Below are 21360 nucleotides of genomic sequence, written 5' to 3' on the forward strand. Positions count from 1 at the left end.
CCGGGCGACCGGAGCCTACAGGCTCCGATCGCTGGTACTCTAGTGGGTCCGGGGGGGGGTGCAACGGAGGCGGGGGGCAGGCGAGGCGTCCGCCGTTGCCTGTGGTTCACTGGGCACGGGGGAAGGCAAGCGTAGTTCACCCTTTCAGAAGTGGCCAGAATGGCGTCGGTAGTCGTCCTTGTCTGTGGCCGACTATGAAAATGGCGTCGGCTGCATGTTAGCAGCAGAGGTGGTGTGGGCGGGACCCCAGCTTTGCCTTCTTATTGGTGGGCATATATAAGTAGCAGTTCCACCAGCCATACACTAACGGGGCGCATTTTCGAACGTTGGTCCCCACTATTCAATTATTATAAGGAAGAGATGGACAAATTTGCACTGGTGTGCTCAAATTTTGGATTATTGAGCACCATCCTTCTAAATATTAGTTTTATCCACTTATTCAATTACAGCTTAGACATTCCTTGGATTGGTTCCTATAAAGTGTGAGCAGAAGGCAATCACAAATGTGGCCTATTTCTGCCTCCCCTTTTTCCCAGCAAACCACTGAGACTTCTAAAAAGCTGATGGTTGAGGTCATGGGAATCGTGTACATAAAAAGCTACACTGCACAGGGGGCTGCAGTGAAATGAGGGGACAGGGCAAAAGTGCCCCAGCTCACTCTTCCACCAACAAAGGCTCTTGCACCAAGATAAGCACTTCTGGCAGAAGATGGTGTGGGCAATTTTGCCCATTTTCCCTTCCTCACTGCCGCCCCTTGGGCTTCATTACATTCATTGCCAGCTTTTCAGAAGTCTTGGGAGTTGCTGTAAGAACACAGGAAGTGAGAAAGATCCACACCCATTAGTACCATCAGGGCTTTTTTTGGGGGGGGGGGGAAGAGGCGCTGGAACTCTCAAGAGGGGAATTAAGTTTTCCATCTGCATACTGAAAACTCATGAACTTTTAAACATTTTAAAAACAACTTTGTTGAAGAGGTTCTGGAACTCCCCCCCAACCCCCCCTATCATTGTATTCACAGTATTATCCAACTCCATGTACCTTTCTCTAGTCCAATTTAAAGGAAATGTTTGAGTTTGTCTTTCATTTTAATATAGTCAATGAAATTTGATTTTCAAGAATTTGGCAGTCCTTTAACAAAAGGTCTATTATTACTCCTCACTGAATTGTTTTAAAAATCGATGGTCACTATTTTCCTATTCACATACCTTCTTCTAGTAAGGAAGCTGATGCAGAAACTTCCCCATGTTTGTTACGAACAACAATACTGTATTCTCCAGCATCGTCGGCAAAAGTCATAGAAATTTCAAGTCTGCATTCCCCAGTTTCTTTTTTGTGCATCACTTTGTATCTTTAGAGATATAAAAAGAACTCTCATAAGACGCTGTGATTTTTATACACACACACACACACACACACACACACACAAATCACAAAGACTTTTCAAATTTCACATCAATGCTGAGAGCTCATTCAATATTACTGGAAAAGTAACATGACTCCCAGAACAAAAACCCTTCTGTGTTTGTGTGTTCCCTCGCATCAAAAACTCTCTGCTTATGGAATTTTAGCATGTTAAGTAGATGCTTCTATCCTAGCCTCTGCTTTTGGCTTCTACATGCAGCATTTTTTGTATTTTCATATGCGCATATATGTCACTGTGTGAGTGTGTGTGCCCCTGGAAGTCATGGAGACCTCTGGTGCCTGACCCCTACTGGGGGCCTGGAGAATATTCAGAGAGGTGGAGGAATAAAGCCTGCCCCCACCTCTGGTATTTCAAGATCTCCCATCCAAGTTATTGCCAGAGTCGACCCTGCTTAGCTTCTGAGACCCCTCTGGGGCTACATGCAGCATTTTTTTTTGATAGCCTAGGCTAGCTCATTCTCATCAGATCTTGGAAGCTAAGCAGGGTCAACCCTGGTTAGTATTTGGATGGGGGATCACCAAGGAATACCAGTGTGCTATGCAGAGCCAGGCAATGGCAAACCACCTCTGTATATCTCTTGCCTTAAAAACCCCATGAGGGTTGCCATAGGTCGACTGTAACTTAACAGCAAAAAATAATAATAATCAAATATGTTATCCCTCAATCTATATACTTTGAAATGATAAAGTCTGCGCACCATCTATTCCCCCCTCCCAAATATTCGTCTTGGTTCCCAGATTCCAAATTCACAGTATTGTATTATTTCATGAGCTAGTTTTATCCTCTGGTTTCACCTATGGTGGTTTTATTATGGACACTTGAAGCAAAACAAGGCTATTGTTAATCACAAATTTCATTTACTAATTTCTAATTTATTCCACTCAGTCCTGTCCTGCTCGTTTTGATCAGAAAGGTAGGGCAATGGAAATCCTTTGTGTTACTCTTGTATCATGCCGACATTACAACTGTGAAATGCCTACTGTACCTGTAGCCCGTAGTAAGAGGAACTCCGGCTTTCTTCCAGTAAACATGTGGCTTTGGATTGCCCCCAACCTGGCATTCAAAAATGACACTTCCACCTTCGACTAATTTCTGTACAATAGGTTTCCTTATGAAGAATGGAGCAGCAGGTTCTCCAGAAACTTCTTCCGCAGCAGTAGTGATCTCAGTCATTACTACATCTCTTGACTCCACGTAGCTAGAAGAGCAACCCCAACAAAAGCAATGGGTAAATTATAGCAATTCATTACAGGACAAAAATAGAAGGAAGCACGCTTCAAACAGTTTTAATAAAATTATTACCGTTTGTCTTCTGTGACCACTTTTGCAGAAACTGCTTCTTTGCTCTCAAACTCCTCTGAAACTATTTTTCAAAAAATAATAATAATACAGATGTCACGATACTTTCCAACGTGGGGAAAAACACACACAGATGTTACACACATTCATTGAGGGCAACAGAGAAATCGGGTACCTCAATACCTTCTCTGTTAATAGGACAAAGGAGTCAGGGTCAGTGTTCATTGGCCCCTTAGCACAGTCCATCTTTCACTTAGGACACATTCATTACACGTTTTCACCAAAAGGCAATATTGGGCAATCATTATTTATTTATTTAAAATATTCCTATGTCACCCTTCTGACCACTCACGTTCCCCAAGATGGTGAATATGACCGATTAAAACATTTCAACAGTTAAAAAACAACATTTAAAATAATTCAGTAAAAACACATAAACATATCTTGTGAATGGGCTCCACATATACCTGGTTGCCATGCCAGAGAGTGATTAAAATCTGGAATTCACTGTCAGAGGATGTAGTGATGGCCACAGGAATAAACAGCGTTAAAAGGGGATTGAGGATAGGTCTACCAGTGGCTACTAGACATGGTGATGGGAACCGCCACATTCAGAGACACTAAACCTCTGAATCCCAGAGCCAGGAAGCTACATCAGGGGAAGGCCTCAGCTTCTATTCCTTGTTCTTCAAATTTTTATTTATGTTGTTTTACACCATTCTTAACAGATGTATTGCTTACAATAAAGTTGTTATCATTCTTTTGAGTCTATTACATTACTTCTTTTCTAACCATTTATGCAGTCTATTCCATCTTTCTTTAAATATATCATCATCTTTTCCTTGTACAATCAATGTCAATTTGTCCATCTCTGCTATGTCCAACAGTTTATATATCTATTCTTCTCTTGAGGGATTTTTTTTTCTTGTTTCCAATACTTAGCAAAAACAATTTGAGCTGAAGTTAACATATATGTTATCACACATTGATTTATTTTATTACAGTAATCTGGTAAAATATTTAACAAATAAATTTGTGGTAAGTAAGGTAAGTCTATATCCAGAATTTCACATAGGCTTCTATTCCTTGTTGATGACCCTCCAGAAGAACTGGTTAGCCACTGTGTGAGACAGGATACTGAACTAGATGGACCACTGGTCTGATCCAGCAGGGCTCTTCTTATGTTCTTATGATCCACAAAGCTACAAGATGGTTGTTCTGATGGCTTGTGAGTTCAGGGCCTTGGTAAAAGGACTGCCCACCCTGGTTGGCACTAATGGGCAAACCCAGTCCCGGTTCTATTGGCCGAGTGTCTAGTGACCTTTTTCATTTAGTATGCAGAATGCTGCTGCAAATGGGTCTCACCATTGTTTACTACAATACTTACCTTCAATGCTCCTTCTAAGCTGTGGAGTCTTGTGAGCAGAAATTCTACTTTGTGAGCTACTGGCATTAAAGTTGTGAGCGAGCGATTTGGCTACTGCCTAAATTAGTTTGCTCTGGAGCCATCCTTCCTGAGCTAAGACAAAAATGTGCAGGATGGAAGCTAAAAAACTGTGAGCCGGCTCACACTCACTCAGGGAACACTGCTTACCTTGTACGACAAGATGGCAGGAAGTGCTGACACTTCCAGCAACATTGGTGGCTGTGCAAGTGAATCTTCCGCTGTCTTCCGCAAAAGCTTCTCGAATCACAAGACGAGCCACTCCTGCCTCAAAGGTAATCTGGAAATCTATAGAACTCTCAATGCGGTAATCTTCTCTATACCATGACACCGTTGGCACTGGATAGGCAGAGATACGGCACTCCAGGGTAACAGATTCCCCCTCTACAACAGTCACATTTCTCAAGCCCTACGAGAAAAAAGCATACACACATATTCAGAATATTTAAGCAATCCCTTTGCTCACAACAGACCAATAGGAGAAGGAGAAGGAGAAGAGGAGGAGGAGGAGATTGGATTTATACCCCACCCTTCACTCAGAGTCTCACAGCGGCTTACAAATTCCTTTCCCTTCCCCTCCCCACAACAGACACCCTGTGAGGTAGGTGGGGCTGAGAGAGCTCTTCCCAGAACTATCCTTGAGACAACTGCTCTGACAGAACTATGGCTTGCCCAAGGTCATCCAGCAGCTGCAAGTGGAGGACTGGGGAATCAAACCCAGTTCTCCCAGTTTAGAGCCTGTGCACTTAACCACTACACCAAACTGGAAGAAGAAGAAGAAGAGGCAGCAGGAGGAGATTGGATTTATACCCCACACTACCCAAAGGAGTCTCAGAGCATCTTACAATCTTCTTTCCCTTCCCCTCCCCACAACAGACACCCTGTCAGGTAGGCGGGACTGAAAGAGCTCTTTGAGAACTGCTCTTGAGAGAACGGCTCTGAAATAACTTGTGAGTGACCCAAGGTCGCACCTGCAGCTGCATGAGAAGGCGTAGGGAATCAAACCCGGTTCTCCCAGATTAGAGTCCGCGCTCTTAACCACTACACCAAACTGGCTCTCATTTAAACATATGAAAACATTCTTAGGGTTGCCAACTCAGAGTTAGGAAAGGTCTGGCGATCTGGGGGTGGAGCTTGGGGAGTGTGGGACCCCAGTGGGGCATAATGCACTGAAGCTGCCATTTCCTTCGGGGGACCTGATATCCGTTGTCTGGCATTGCAACTAATCTCCGGGCCCCACCTGGAGGCTGGCAACCCTAATTCTTCTAGTTTAGATGTTTACAACTTCTACAAAGCTCCTGCTCCCACTGAACCCACTGCATGAAAGCTGAATAAAAATTAATGCATGATTCAGTGTTATGTAGACTGCTGGGGAATTGCTCTCTGAGTCTGGTCAACCAGCAGCCTCACACCGATGATGTATTTATATTTAGTGCCAATGACAAATCCAAGCATAAGGGAATCATAGGCGACACATTTCTCAAGGCCCAAAGAGGCCTTCCTCAGTCAAGCCTGGCTTGTATATTACCTGTAAATGGTCAGGTATCTGATCCCTTCATCTGGACTGGCTCCCAAATATACCTTCGGTTTGCCAGGCCTCAACTCTACACTAGGATAGGTTCAGCGCAGAGGCAGCAGGAAAAGCTGATCCAGATACCAGATGTTCATATAATCTTGCCAGTAAATCTTTCTTGCAGTCCTGAACGATCACCTCATTGGCATCATGCATGGGGTTTTCTGTTATGCCTGGCTAGTTGGGTTTATCATCTGTGGTGTTTTTTAAAAAACATTATCCCATGTTCACTTTTTGACTCCTTCATCTAAATCAAACTTTATTAAGTTGGTCATACAGATTTATGGAACTGGTTTACTTGGTTTTCTATTCTTTCTGCCTCTGATGTGTTATCACTGGCTTATCCTGTTATGTTATTAAACATATTTGGGTGGGGGGGTGAGAGTATAGATCCTGATTCAATTCACATTTTGAGTGCCTTCCAGCACCACAATTCTTATTAACATAAAGCACAACATAATAAAGATAGATTCTCTCAACTATCTACAGTCATATTTACTGAATTTGAATTGACCCATAGCCCTGAAAATATACTTAGGGATCCCAAGTCCCCCTGGGGGGCGGGGAAACCCCCGCCCCAGAGGCCCATTCCCCGCCGCCGCATCGGGCCCCAGGGGGAACTCCGCCCCGATGTGCGCGTCACCCAGAAGTGATGGTTTTTCCTTGTATGGCCGTGCCCCCCCCCAGCGTGCCTGGCGTCCTCCCGTCACTTCCGGGTGACGTATGTGCGGCGCGTGCGCGCACGCACCAGACGCCAGCCGGGAGCCCCCCACTCCCGGCGAAGATCCACTTGGCAACCCTAAATATACTGCATTCTAAGGATCCAGTTCAGTGTGGATAACTGGGACAAATGATATTGCAGAGAAAATAATCCCAACGAATTCAGTCTAACATGCCACCCCCCCACACACAGGTTGACTCCCTCCATAGCATCCAATCCAGCATTTAACCGCTAATGAATATATACAGAACTCAGCAATCAGTTTATCCCATGCACTTCAGTGAAGAGAATTTATCCACACATATATTCTTTGGTACGATGGAGCTTTTGCCCTGACCTGGAAGGCCCAGGCCAACCCAATCTAGTCAGAACTTGGAATCTAAGCAGGATGAGCCCTGGTTAGTAATTGAATGGGAGACCACCAAGGAAGTCCAGGGTTGCTACACAGAGGCAGGCCATGGCAAACCACCTTTGGACACCTCTTGCCTTGAAAACTCTACAGGATTGACTTAAGTCAGCTGCAAGATGATGGCACCTTATGCATACGCATGGAGTTTTCCAAACACTGAATGAGATAGTGCATATATGCATTGTTCTGAATGTGTGGCTCTGGTATTAGTCATTCAGCATAAAACCAGGAAAGATTTTTGACTTATTTTGCTTTCTGTCATCCTACAAGTTACGGACGCTAGATGGCACCAGAGCTTCATCATATTAAATTACAAAAGATAAAGCATAATTTTAAAAGCTCTTCAGATTGCAACAGGGTAAACGCAAATACAATATCAGCTGTACTTATTGTTACTTACTGAGACTATGGATGGGGGTGTAGCGGGAACTTCTGCTGGTTCGGGAACCCTCGCAGCTTCAATTTCAATCACCTAGAGATATTTAAAGCAGAGTTAGGACATGCCACGCACGTTTGATGAAGTTAACGGCAGCATGCAAGAATGGACAACGGTTCCTTGTTGAGAGTTCTTCGCTGTTTGCTATGACAAAGTGACATTAGGGTCTTAGAGGTGAGCAAAAGAAAAGCAAATGATGAATGCGACACAAAGGTCAGTAGGGAGACATATTTTAAAGGGGAAAAGAGGCTTGCAAATGAAGGAAGGATGAAAACACGGCGGGTTACTCCAGATGCAGAATTTTCGTAATGACAAACCTCTGGTTCGCCTTCCTGCATCAATTCAATGTGTTCTTCTTGCAACAGACCACCTGTCACGCTCACACCTATGTCTCTTTTCATCTCAACACCGTAACGCCTCTGATAGGTGTCAAGTGTCTCTCCGAAAGGATACTGTGGGGAGACAACTTTCTCGGCCATCACTCGGGGTTCGGGTGATTTTGAAAGAGGACGCCTCACAGGCTTGGTGATCTTTGGCACAGAAGTTGCTGACAACTCCTTTTGCAGAGTTGCTATAGCGGATCCTGCTATTGAAACCTAACCAAACCCAAGAGAAAAAGAGATACTACTTAGCTTCATCTTAAAAGATGAACTATATTATTAGCCAGCCAAATACATGTAAAAAGGTATGAATGCAATTTTTAAAAATATATTTGGTGAATTTGCTTTTTGAATTTACTGGAAACAGTATTTTCCCAATTTTCAGTTATTAGAATTTGAAATTATTTGTAGTTAAGCTGTAGGCGTTTTCATAGGAGTCGTACGACTGCTATCCAAAGAGATATTATTCAAATATAATATTTGAGAACACTAATTTGCTTTCAAATAATATGTACATTTTTATGTTATAGAAAATAGATACTCCCAATTTTGCTTTTTAAAAAATTTATGATTTGGGAAGAAAACAAAGGTGGTTTTCAGAACATTCTTTGGATTATTTACATGTATTTGAGCATTACAACAAAAGTGCATTCTTAATGTAACGATGAAGAGATTGCACAGAATAGAATTCTAAAAATAGATTAGGTGGGGTCGTTAGCAGATGAGGCCTGTGAAGGAGATGGTTAAAATGTCAACTCAAAGAATGGGAAGAAAGTAAAATGAAAGTAACACAAAAGAACATGATTCTAATGGAGGGAGATAATGTAGTTTGGATTATATATGTACAGTATGTTAATTCTGAAATGGATTTAGTATGTAGTACTATAGAGAGGAAAGAATGAATTATAAATTATTTGATTAATGTTTGGGATGAGCATGGAGAGAGAATTTTCTACCCTTCACGAGAGAAAAGGAGTATGTCAGGCACGTAGCATTTTGTTCGGTACTTCTTTCCCATCCCCCAGTTCTGAATCAAAAACGTCTTATTCCTTGATCGATAAAGGAATTGAATTTTCCAGCTGAATGTTATAAACACGGATGTGGATATGTTTGCATGAATATAATCTACAGCCCAACGGTGGTGCCGCTTAGGGATGCCAGCTTCCACGTGGGACCTGGGGACCCCCCAGAATTACAGCTCATCTCCAGACTACAGAAATCAGTTCCCTTGGAGAAAACAGAAGCTTGGGAGGTTGGATTCTATGGCACTGTACCCCCCACTGAAGTCCCTGCCCTCCCTAGGCACCATCCCCAAATATCCAACCTGGATCTCACAACCCTACCCCTGATCCCCGGCTGGTGGCCAGGGCGGACCTGGCAACCCTAGCAGCCACATGTTCCCCCGTAGAATGGAGAAAGTCTCTGACCAGATTCCATAAATCTTCCTTCCTCCACATATACATCTGTTATTTTTCATTTGTTTTGGTTATGGGGTTTTTTGTGTGGATGACATAGCTGTTTGCCTGACATATCCTTCCTCCTATTCTTACCTCATAAGTATGATCTGGTTTAGGAACAGTAATTTTTGAAACTGTAAAATGAGGGCTTGCTGTACGGGGACGTGGGTGTTCCACTTGGATTGATTTTTCCATTGTAGTTTCTGCTGTTCTTTTAATCTATGTTTAACCAACAAAACATTTGTTGAGAATGTGACGCCGCCTTCCAAGTATGGAAAAAAAAAACCAACCAAAAGACATTCAGCAGCCATAGGAAATGACTGCATCACTCAATTTGAACCTAACCTGGGTCGATACGGCCATCCCCATTTTTTCAGTGGCCACAATGTGTTTCTCAGGAGGAATGTGAACCTCCTCAGTTTTCACTTCTTTGGTGACCATATGATGCTCTGGTGGCAACTCAACAACACGTCTTGCTAAAGTACGCTCTTTATATCCGTACTCCAAAGCTGCCTGTTCAGAATAAGCTTCTTCAGTATAATCTGGCTCTCTCGGTTCTCTAATGCGCGCTTGATCTACTGCAGCAACAACTGTGGCTACAGCTTCTGCTTTTTTGGCAACACCAATCTAAAAGCAACATTTGTAGAACATGGACACAGATCCTTGTTAATGACAAAGAATGGCTAGCAGAAAGGCAACACTTCTCACACACAAAAAACATTGCTGATCCAGACTTTCAACATATCCACAGAGTTCCTTGTTCCATATTCACATCATGTGCCCACCTTGTCTTTTTGGGGGGTATATTTTTGTACACAGGCTTGAATCCCAACCTCCCTTTCCATTTACATTTTTTAGTTGCCATTCATACTAGTTAATTTTTCCTGTGGAAGCAAGGCCAGGCAATGTTTGCTGACAACTCCTCTTACTTTGATTCCCACAGGGTTCCGGGGGGGGGGGCAGTGACCTATGGAAGCAAGATTTTGAGGGTCAAATAAGACTGCGAGAAAGGGGGAGGCAGGAAAGTTGCAGTTCTACTCGAGCTGCATAGGATTCAAGCCTATATTCTGGAGTTCCTTTTGTTGAAAACAAATGTCTTGTTCCTTTGAAGTATGCAAATATGGAGGAAGGAATGTTCCACTGTATACAATGCAGACAGCTATTGCATAAATACAGTATATCTTGAACATGGAAAGGTGGGATAAAAATGTTATTAAATAAAATACAAAATGTTCAAATACTGTATTTTGAAGACAGGTGTAAGTATATATTTTACTTTATGCACTTACACATATGTATGTAGAACACACAATATTTTCTGGAAAAGCACACAATGCATTTGAAGATTTACTGACTAAACATGGACACATACACCACCTTTTCAGATAGCTGCACATACAATTTTGCAACACATTTTAATGGTTCAGACAGTTACAAACAAACACTTTACTGCACTTTTTACCACACATCTGCAATTGGTATGTAGTAAAATTCTCTTTTCACATAGTGGGTTGGCACAGATGGCCACGGTTCTTTAGGCTGGTGAGAGCGTCTGCCCAGATAAGGTTGATATTCTGAATGTGCCATCATTAAATTAAATTAAATAGGTCGTAATTAAATTACTATGGGGATATAATTTGATGTTTTCCTGAATCTCATTGTGCTTTCTTTTAAAATGCTAATAAACCCTATTTTTAAATTGATTTTTTTTGCACACAATTGATTCTTCTTTCTTTTGAAAATTCAGGTTTATTACTTTAAACATTGAGCTGGATCCAAGCTACTGTTTCTGCAGGTGTAAGGACTTCAACCATCAGAGCATGATTTTCCCGCCCCTCCTGCCCAAAATGGTAGCCTGAAATTCTCCCCCAACTCCTGTGCCAATTTCCCGTGTGTGTGGGGCATCTGGGAATGCCATGGGGAAGGGGGGATGGTAAAACTGTGCTCTGCGTGCATAAGTACTTTCACTCATGGAAATGTTAGTCTGGATCCAAGTCATTATTTCATATTTGAAAATTGAGGCTCAGAAGTTCCAATAGAAAAAAAGGAACCATAACCTGAACTGTTGCCATTTTTTCAGCATCTAGTTCATTCAGCTATGCAAGTAAAGAAATACAGATATGGAGCAATCATACTTTGAAAAACAAAACTAGCACCTTAACCACATGACACTGCAGTGACATTCTGCCATTGTGGATACTGTAGAAATATAGTTATATTTCGTCAGAGACTTTCATGTTTCTTAAAGGTCTATTCACCTGATCGTGAACTAGATGGATTTGTTCTCTTTTGGTAGCAACTTCTTCTCTAGTTCTTGAGATCTGCTCTTTGTGTTTGTCAACAGCAATGATTGTTGGAACTACGGTGGTTTTCTCACTTTCCTTTCTTATCTGATCATTATAGCAAGAATGAAAGGTATGTTACATAAAGTTTCAAACAAGAATGGGAAATGACAGTGAAACACATGGATAATGAAAAAGTTAACAAGATTAAAGGGCGTTAGGGGTCTGCTCACTGCAAAGTGACCCTTGAGCCTTTTACTGGATAGATACTGATGTCTGGTAATTATTTCGCTGGCTACTTAAGTATAATTCTAATGAAAATTAATGTTTTAGTATAAATATACTTAATCCCAAAATGCTGTCACAGCTCTGAACATATTAGGGCATACCATAAGTCTCAAAGAACACCTTCCATTGCTGGAATAGATATTATTTTTTCCTTAAGGAAAGCGAAATGAAAATGATATTAAAAAGTTAGTATATTTTATCAGAGTTACATGAGAATGTCAATGTAAGAATGGGATATGAGAATGACTACCACGCCAGCAACAATTCCATTCACCTTTTCTTGGACAAGGTGGACTTGTTCTTGTCTAGTTGCAATCCCTTCTGTAGTTTTTACTATTGCATCTGGCACTTTGGGTTTACCAGTGGTAATTACTACTTTAGGTACAGAAGGTTTCACGGGTTTCACAACTTCTTTCCTAATCTGATTTATACAGCAAAAAAGAGAGGCGTGAATACACACAGTGTTGCAAGAAATGTGCACGCAGACATTTGGGGAAAGCGGACAGGGGTTAGTAAAGCATAAGGTACCAGAAGAAGTAAAAGATAACAATATTTTTATACAGTCCATAGAATCATGTACAGTTCTGTGTTCTGCACAGGTTTTTATCTTTATTCTATTTGTCTTCATTAAATTCAGTAGAGTTACACTATGCTTGAACTCAGGGAACGGCAATGCCATTTTTAAATTTAAAGAAATTGTAGTAGTAGAAGAGATTGGAATTATACCCTGCCCTTCACTCAGAGTCTCAGAACAGTTTACAATCTCCTTCCCTTCCTCTCCCCACAACAGACACCTTGTGAGGTACGTGGGACTGAGAGAGCTCTGAGAGAACTGCTCTTGAGAGACCAGCTCTGAGAGAACTTGTGACTGACCCAAGGTCACCCAGCTGGCTGCATGTGGAGGAGGAGTGGGGAATCAAACCCAGTTGTCCAGATTAGAGTCTGCCACTCTTAACCACGACAGCAAACTGGCTCCTTGAAAACATAAAATGGCCTTAATTTTCAGACACACCTATCAATGACAAGATGCACACATGAAACTGACTTCCCAAAAGAGTTACCATGAGATGATTTTCTGTTAATACTTCATGAAGGGGTTTCATGTTAGTTCCGCATAGAGTGTATCACATAGCTTGGCCTACTGTTTCAATATATGTTACCAATCATGAGTTTTGAGATCTGCCAAATCCATGTTGATTTCCTAATCCAACTGAGGCACTGGGCTCCTCTGTATTCTCATTTTCCACATTGGTGTATCCCTGTTGCTTCGGGGGTTTTTTTCTTTCCCACACATGTTTCGCTCCCTCTTGTGGTCAATTCAATATTGCACTACGTTATGTCCAGCAGTTTCAGGAAAATATGCTGGACATACAGCAATGTAATATCAAATCAACCACCAGAGGGAGCAAAATGTGTGTGGAAAAGGGGGAAAAAAGACCTGAAACAATAAGGGTGCTCAAGTGAGGAAAATGAGAATGCAGAAGAGCCCACTGTTCTGGTGAATAATTTCTAGGTTGACCTCCAATCCAGGCCCAGTAAAAGCCTTGAAGCCTACCTAGTCTAGAGCTACTGAATTTCATGGGCTCATGATTTGTTTTCCCTGCTTGTTGCCTGCAACAAAAACCAACCTATAAATGTCCGAAATTAGTTAAAATTACAACCATTAGTAACGGAACACATAATTAAAAAAAAAAACCACGTAAATTGAAGGGCCCAGTCTAGCAGCCCTGATTTATTCAGATTTCCTCTTGAATTTTTTGGAAATTCAAATTAGGCCTGAATGGCTGGTCTGGTTACATAAAAATAGAGAATTTGATGACCAATCATCAAACATTTTTCACAGTTATAATTACCTTTTCATGACTGATATGAATTTGTTCTCGTTGAGTAGATATTTCTTCTCTAGCTCTTGAAATCTGTTCTTGCTCCTTAGTTGTATCTGTGGCAATTATTACTTTGGGTACAGGAACTTTCACTGGTTCCTTTTTTACCTGATGTTTAAATTAAAAGAAAAATATTAAGTTATATCCGATCTCAAAAGCAAGCCATGTCTTTATCAGATTACGTGGCGATAACCCCTCGTGGCTACATTCCAACACAGAGTGAAGTGTTCTTAAGTAGATGGACACCATTTGGTTTATGTGAAATCGTGTGATGGATTACTGTCAGCCTGCTTAGCATCTGTACAAATGGAACAGCTACATGCTGTGGCTGAACAGTTGGGGAGACGTATTATTTTGAAAGAGGGTTGCCAGCTTCCAGGCGGGGCCCAGAGTTCTCCCAGAACTTTAAGTGTTCTCCGGACAACAGAGATCAGTCCATCTGGAGAAGATGGCAGCTTTGGAAGGTGGACTCTATGGCACCACATCCCTGCTGAGCACTCTCCACTCCCCAAACTCCACCTCCAAAGTTGGCAACCCTATTTTGGAAGGTAGTTATGGGCTAGGTGCAATGATCTGTCAGTGGCCTGTCATCTTTTCCTTGCTCCCCTTCTACCAGCAGTCCTTTGGAACCTGGGAAAGTTGGTTCCTAGATTCATGGGACACACATGGTTGACGAACATATGTGATGGAAAATATTATAGTGCAGTGTTAAAAAAAGAGTAGTGTTTCCTTCTTACAGATCTTTCTTAACAATAAGTCCTATAATTTTTGTTTCCTGAACTAATCAGTCAGATCCAGTGACCTATGAAGAGAGCAGAGTCAGAGAATAGAACTCTACACTCCACTCCCCTCGCAACCCCTGAAAAGGGCAGGATCTGGAACTCTTGGGGAAAAAAATTGGATTCAGCATGGGGCCCTGCAGCTTAAGGGAGAACTGGCAGAATTCACCCTTCCCCTTTTGCACAAGCTCTTCTGAAAACAGCATCGTAAGGATTGGTTTTCTGTCAATCCCCAGTTCTGGAGACATTGCACATTCACTGACACTCATCTTCTGCATTGCCATGTGGACACCTGAAAATCCAGTTTGAATGATCGCTACACTACAATGAAAACACAACACCCAGTGACGTATGGATGCAGCCATTTACGTTTCATCCATACTAGTCCCCCCCCCCCAATTCTTACAAGCAAAACAATGATACCTGTTCCAGTGCCCAAGAATTATACCTAGATATGTAAAAAGGCCAGTGGTCACCTTCTCTCTATGAATCTGACCGCAGAAATTCTTTGGAAGTCTTTCTCTGCTAAAGTACAGTTTGCTAAAATAACTGAAAGTCCAGAGGTTTGTGCTTTGGTGGCTATTTCAGACTTACAAAGTGGTATCAAGCACCGGCAAGTGTAATGGAATAAATGACACAACCACATGCTCACATATAACCAATGGACAGAGGATTCCATGATATAATGCTTCATAATGAATGGAGCAACAGTATAACATCAAAAGATGTGACTCAACAGAGGATGATATCAGGGATCCCTGAGCTATCTTTTAGGGAAGGGATGGGCAGGGAGGGATATTTTTATTTTTGTATTTTTGTATTTTGTGTGTCTGTGTATGTATGTATGTGTGCCTGGAAGTGGGGCTAGGATGTTTCACAGAGGTGGCTATTAATTGTTATGTTGGTTTTAAACTATTGTAAGCCGCCCTGAGCCGCCTTGGCGGGAGGGCGGGGTAAAAGTCTAATAAATAAATAAATATTGCCTGCCTCTGCGTCCCGGCCCTGGCATTCCTTGGAGGCCCCCCATCCAAGTACTTGCCAGGGTCGGCCCTGCTTAGCTTCCGAGATCTGACGAGATCGGGCTTGCCTGCAGGGAGGGATATTTTTAAGCCCAATGTTTCCTATCAAATACTGGTCGCAGGAAACAAAGGCTGGAACAGCAGTGTGGGTCGATGCAGGAAGCCTCTTGCAGGTCCTGTGGAATTTTGTTTCTTCCTTTGATCCCACCCCCCCTCCATAACACGTCATCATTGGCTTTAAGAACTCGCCTCCGTTTCAAAAGAAGCTTGCCAAGCAACTGGATGGGGAGGGGGATGGGAGAGATGCCGCTTAAGAAATAAACATTCAAAACTTTCCTATTCTCCCAGGATTACATTACAATCCTAAACAGAGTTTACACCCACTGAAGTTAGTGGGCTTAGAAGAGTGTAGCCCTGTTTAGGATTCGAGTCCTATAGCACCATAGAGACCAATAAATTTTTCAGGGCATACTCTTTAAAAGTCAAAGCTCCGTTGGGTAAGTAATCCACAAAGGAAGCTTCGACAAAGAGAACTTGAACTCTCAAAAGCTCATACTTGTTGATCTCTAAGGTGCTACTGGACTCAAACCCAGCTCTTCTCCTACAGACCACCAGGACTACCCTCCCAAAAGTTATCTGTTAGGATTGTGCTGTTAATTTTACAGTTCTTTGAACCATGGCTAATATGCTTAGCATTCGACCAAACTTTCCCAGTAATAGAAGCCTTTCTGAAGTTTACTGCTGCTCCATTTATCAAACCAATCAAGGACCATGAGGTTGCCAGGTGCCTTCCTCCTGTGGACGGGGGAATTTGGGGGGTGTTCCAGGGGTGGGCGGGCTCATTGGCAATGCACTGATGCCACATCCAGAAGTGACATAATCACATCAGCAATGTTGGGGTGGGGCTCTACTTTTTGGGCAAAACTCTATGGTAAGAACAGCTAAAAAACACAGAGTTTTGTACGAAAAGTAGAGCATCACCCCCAATGTCGCCACTTCCAGAAGTGACGTCAGCATGTCACTGCCATCACATGGGGATGTCTGTTTGGGGGTGGGGGGGGGACAGTGGCCCAGAACTCCCAATAATTGGGGGATCCCAATTTAGGCAAGCCTAAAGAATCAATTTGCATAGGTCCTGGAGTAATCAGCGCTGTCTCTTCTAAATAAAGGTACAGATTCACAATGATGAAGGGAGACAGATATGAACGTTAACAATGACCAATATGATGTCACAACAGCCACAAACAATTCTTTGATGATGCTCTTCAAGTCATAGCAGCCAAAACAAAACGGAGACACATACATGGATTGGGATCGATAATTGATGTCATGGAATAAACGACAGAAGTGAATTTTCATGGGTAGAAACACACTATTCACCTTTTCCTGAATGATGTGTATTTGTTCTTGTTTAGTAGCGACTCCTTCTCTAGTTTTCGATATTACCTCTTGTTCTCTGGCTTTACCAGTTGTACTTGTAATTACTATGGAAGCCTCCTTTTTAATCTGATTTTCACAGCAAAAACAAAGAAAACCACGCCTTAAAATTGACTTTAACAAATGGTCACTTTAAATAAAATGGGGGGGGGGGAATCACAGGCATGACGGCAAATGAAGGGGAAAATATGCTTGGAAATGAGTTATTTTAAGCTCAGACCGGGGGGGCGGGCATGGATTAAGTTAAATATTAGGAATAACTTTGTGAGTGTGGTGAAAAACAATGTTAGAGGAACCAAACAAACTATCTAGGTATCTTACTGTTAGGATTACTACCATCATCGTTTTATTGGGGTCATTAGGGATGGTTCTGAAACATCTATATTAAATGTTTGGGGTTTTGTTTTAAGGATTAGTTTAGTTTGCCATTAATATAAAGTGGATGGGTGGATTAGATGCCACCCAGACCATTGGCCATGGAGTTCTATTAAAATGCTTCTGGATCAGTAATGCATGCGTCTGTGAAACGCTTGCTAGTATTGTGTTAATCATTTGTTTAATTGCATGCATTGGCTGGGTGTGAGGATTGCCAAAGGGAGATGTTATTTACAACAGCATTGTTTTACTTCTACCTGCTCCTGGACAGGCTGAATGTGTACTGCAGTCATAGCTGTCCTTTTAGCAGTCTGCTCTACAGCACTTGGCACGGGTTCTCTCACTCTGGCCATGTCAACAGCAGCAACTACAGTAGCAACGGCTGCTGTTTTCCCAGTGTCCTGTAGGGCCCAAACGAGTCAAATCAAAAGACATCACCTCTTTTTGTTTAAGCCCCCTCCCTGGTTAGGGATAAAACACCCACAACAAGAGCACAAGACAAGCAGATGTAGAGGAACCATTTAGATCTGGTCAGACATTTGTACAGCGACTGTCGAAATAGCTGCATAAGCAGAAAGTGACACACAGCCTCTGAAAGTCCACTGAAATAAAGCTGTTCAGTGGCAACCAAGACAGAAAGGGAAAAGACAGTGTACTTCAAAAATATTATACTCTTATCGTTCTTCACTCCTTATCTGGGTACTACTTGTAGTTATTCTTGTGTCTTGCATTCTCATTTCAGATGTAGCTACGTAGTCTTCTTGTTTCCAAGGAGGAAGCACCTCAGAGCCCCCCGCCACCATTGTCTGCATTTTACGGACCATTATTGGAGACTTCACGGGCCTGATGGGTGAAGTAGAGACTGAGAGCCTCCCAGCAGGAGAGACAGACCTGGTGGGGGAAAAAATATAGAGAGGTGATGAAAACAGGGCCGCAAGTAGCATTTTTAGCAAAGCATCTCTATTTGATCACAGGTTAGACCACCGGTCCCTGAACGTTTTGACCCCGTGGGCACCTCTGGAATGCTGACACAGTGCGGTGGGTGCAACTAAAAAATGGCTGCCACAGAAGGCAGAACCAACCACAAAATGTCAGGAAGTGAGGTTAGGCAATAGACCATTACCCTCAGGTACTATAAATCTCCTGGTGGTCCCTGGCCTGAAAGAGATCTGGCTGCCAGATAACATCCGTGCATCTTCCCCTGATTTTCCCCGTGTCGTCTTGATCCTAAAAAATAAGGATCAGGAAGATGTGGGGGAAACCGGGAGGAGATGTGGGTCAAAATGAAGCCACGCAGCAAATAGTGGGAAATTGAGCAGTACAACCAGGGGATACGGGAGACCGAAGGCGGAAGATCTGCTTTTGTAGAATCAGTCTGTCTCTCAAAAGGGACGCTTGGTTTGAGCCTGCAGAGCTCTTAACATTGTTTGTTGTTGTTGTTGTTTATTCTATTCTGCCAAAACCTTTCACTACAGCCATAAAGTAAAATTAGTGAGGATTCAAGGTCAAGAGCTTTGCATAACCATGATTAGGATCATGCTGAAAATTGGCTTAAAGACTTTAAAAAAAAAATTAATTTGCAGTTGCTAGGATTCTTATGAGTTAAATCTTCCATTCTGGTGATTTTGTCGAGGATAAACAAAAAATATTTATATGAAATATATCTTTCTTGAAGTAGGTCCATATTCATAATCAATGTCAGGCCGAGAAAAAGAGACCACCTATGGTCATCGAGCAAGCTTAATTAAAAGAGTGGGGATCTGAACCCAGGTCTCTCAAGTCCTAGTCCAAAACAATAACACCACACTGCCTATATGTTAGACAATGGCTGACATCTAGGTAATTAGCTATACCTAGACCAATCGGTACATCACAAATAGGGTGCCTTGTCTACAGAGAGCTCTTTTAAATTCAGTTCAATTTGTTTCTTAAAAACCTTTGCAATGTTCCTCGCAGGGGAACCCAAACATACATATTCTCAGTATTTGCAAACTCAGACCCTTTATCTTTATGGACCAACAGAGTCTCTAAAATCATACATAAGGGACTTACTATGATGTGCTGAAATTAGATCTTGCACCGGATGAATATTGTTCTATTTTATTGCTGTTTTAACTGTTTTAATTTTTGCATACTGTATATTGGTTACTAAATCTGATGGAACCCTCCCCGAGCTTGCTATGCGGGGAGGGCGGGGTATAAATCTAATAAAATAAATCTAAACGTTTACATTCTAGCTTGACCCCAGATCATTGCTTCCAGACTTATTTACAGATTTACTTAAGATGTAAACATTTCTTTCTAACTATATTTCAGCGAAACGAAGGGATATGGAACCAGAGAAGTGCTCCCTTTAGGTGTCACTCTTGGTCTATTGTTGCATTTATATGACTACTCAGATATATTCATCTACAAAGGTAATATCTATTTCCAAAAAAATAATTACAATTTCATACATACTTCGTAGTTATTCTCATTATAGCCACATATGAAAGGAGCAGATAGAAAACGGAGTATGCGTGCCTTTATTAGGATAGCCCTGTAGGGCTTTGCCGACTTACTGAGCAAATTCATTCAAAAGTTAGAAGGTTTTAAGAGATCATACCTACAGTTTAGGGAAGGGTAGGCCATGTGGCTTATCAAGACTATCCATCAGAAACACCTTTCCACACAAGGACTAGGGCCAGTTCTCAGTGAGGTGGTAAACTGTGGGCTTTTCTGCATTCTTATTTTCCTTGCTTCTGCGTTCCTGTTTCTTTGGGGAGGGGGGTTCCCGAGGGTCATGTCCTGCACATGTTTTGATCTTTCTAGTAGGCGATTCAATATTACGCTAATTTATGTCTACCATATCTCCCCGCAGATTTAAACGTCACGTATTTATGACAGACACAAACTGGTGCAATATCACATTGACCACTAGAGAAAGCAAAACACGTGCAGAACAGGGAAAAAACCTGGAAGAAACAGGAACTTACAAGCGAGGGAAATGATAATGGGGAAAAGCTGTGCATCTTGAAAGCACCAGTTCAAACGGTAGAGGAGACCTTTACAACATCCCATGATCAGTCACCAAAGAAAACTCCTGCACAGTATCAGAGAGAAGGATGGGTTTACACCTTCTCCATGACATCTGGTTTCCTATATGAAGGGAAAGTTTTGTACAGAGAAGCATTTATTTGAGCACCCTCACTTATAATCCAAGATGGTACAGTCCAGGTTCAGATTTACGATCTCAAGGCCAAATCAGATAATACATGCAACGTAAGACCCAACCTGACTTGCAGTCACATGTAATGTCAAGGAATTAACATTCCCAGGTGCGCTGGTACCTGTGTTAGTTTGGGAATATAGCGCAGGGGGAGAAGAGGCTTCAGCCGTCCCTCCTACGCCATTTTCCCAAGCCAAAAGGGCCATGGGGGGAGGTGTTTGCCCTGCTGTGGGGCTCTACATGTACTGACTGCAGCATGCGGTGCCCTATAGCGGGGGAAACACAGCCTCCGGTTACAGGCTGAAAACACAAAAAAAGAGAGTGTATCATTTGCTTCGGATTGATTTTTCTGGAATAATAAAAGGTTGGATCCAACCAGCTTTTCCTTCCTGGACTCCTACTGGCCATGTATGATCGACCATACTGTGTCCTAGGAGCATCTCCTATGAGACTGAGGAGCAGGCAGGAAGAGATGGTGAGAGGCAGTGAGTGTTGGGTGGAGGGGAGGGGCCACTGCCTCCACCAGCCCCATCTGATCCCAGAGATGGGGGGTTAAACATACGCACCAAGAGCCAGAAAGTAGCAATGAAGGAATGCTGCTTTGGAACTACCTGAGCAGGCCAAAGTAATATAAGTTGTCTCTCAGAGATCTAATAAGAGAAAAAGCAGTTGGGACAGCAGAGTATTTGGCAAACCACAAAGGTTAGAAAATCCAGATGGAAGAGTTCTCTGGACAAGCTCAGACTGTGCATTACAAAATTAATATTATGAATTACTGACTGGTATGTGCCAGGAATCATAGGCACGGAAGAGAAAGAAAGGGCAAAGGAGAGACATAAAAATAAGACAACATTATGTAGTGATTAAAGTTTTGGACTTCCCGCAAAGTGACCGGGTGCTTGTGCAAAATACCACAGCTTCAGCTCCCCTTCTGCAAATCAGAAATT

The 21360-nt window shown here is 42.3% G+C and overlaps 1 protein-coding gene across 1 annotated transcript in view; it reads right to left on the minus strand.

Moving 5' to 3' along the window:
- TTN (titin) overlaps nucleotides 1-21360 on the minus strand; it is a 343112-nt gene that overhangs the window by 302459 nt on the left and 19293 nt on the right. The window contains 14 exon segments of the mRNA XM_015413748.1: nucleotides 1206-1348; nucleotides 2409-2621; nucleotides 2726-2786; nucleotides 4317-4575; nucleotides 7270-7341; nucleotides 7623-7901; nucleotides 9236-9361; nucleotides 9488-9769; nucleotides 11401-11532; nucleotides 11987-12133; nucleotides 13566-13703; nucleotides 16774-16899; nucleotides 17463-17590; nucleotides 17912-18096. Coding sequence (XP_015269234.1) covers nucleotides 1206-1348; nucleotides 2409-2621; nucleotides 2726-2786; nucleotides 4317-4575; nucleotides 7270-7341; nucleotides 7623-7901; nucleotides 9236-9361; nucleotides 9488-9769; nucleotides 11401-11532; nucleotides 11987-12133; nucleotides 13566-13703; nucleotides 16774-16899; nucleotides 17463-17590; nucleotides 17912-18096 — 2291 coding nt within the window.

The sequence above is a fragment of the Gekko japonicus genome, unplaced genomic scaffold, assembly GCF_001447785.1.
Source record: "Gekko japonicus isolate JY-2015 unplaced genomic scaffold, Gekko_japonicus_V1.1 scaffold743, whole genome shotgun sequence".
NCBI classification, from domain to species: Eukaryota; Metazoa; Chordata; class Lepidosauria; order Squamata; family Gekkonidae; genus Gekko; species Gekko japonicus.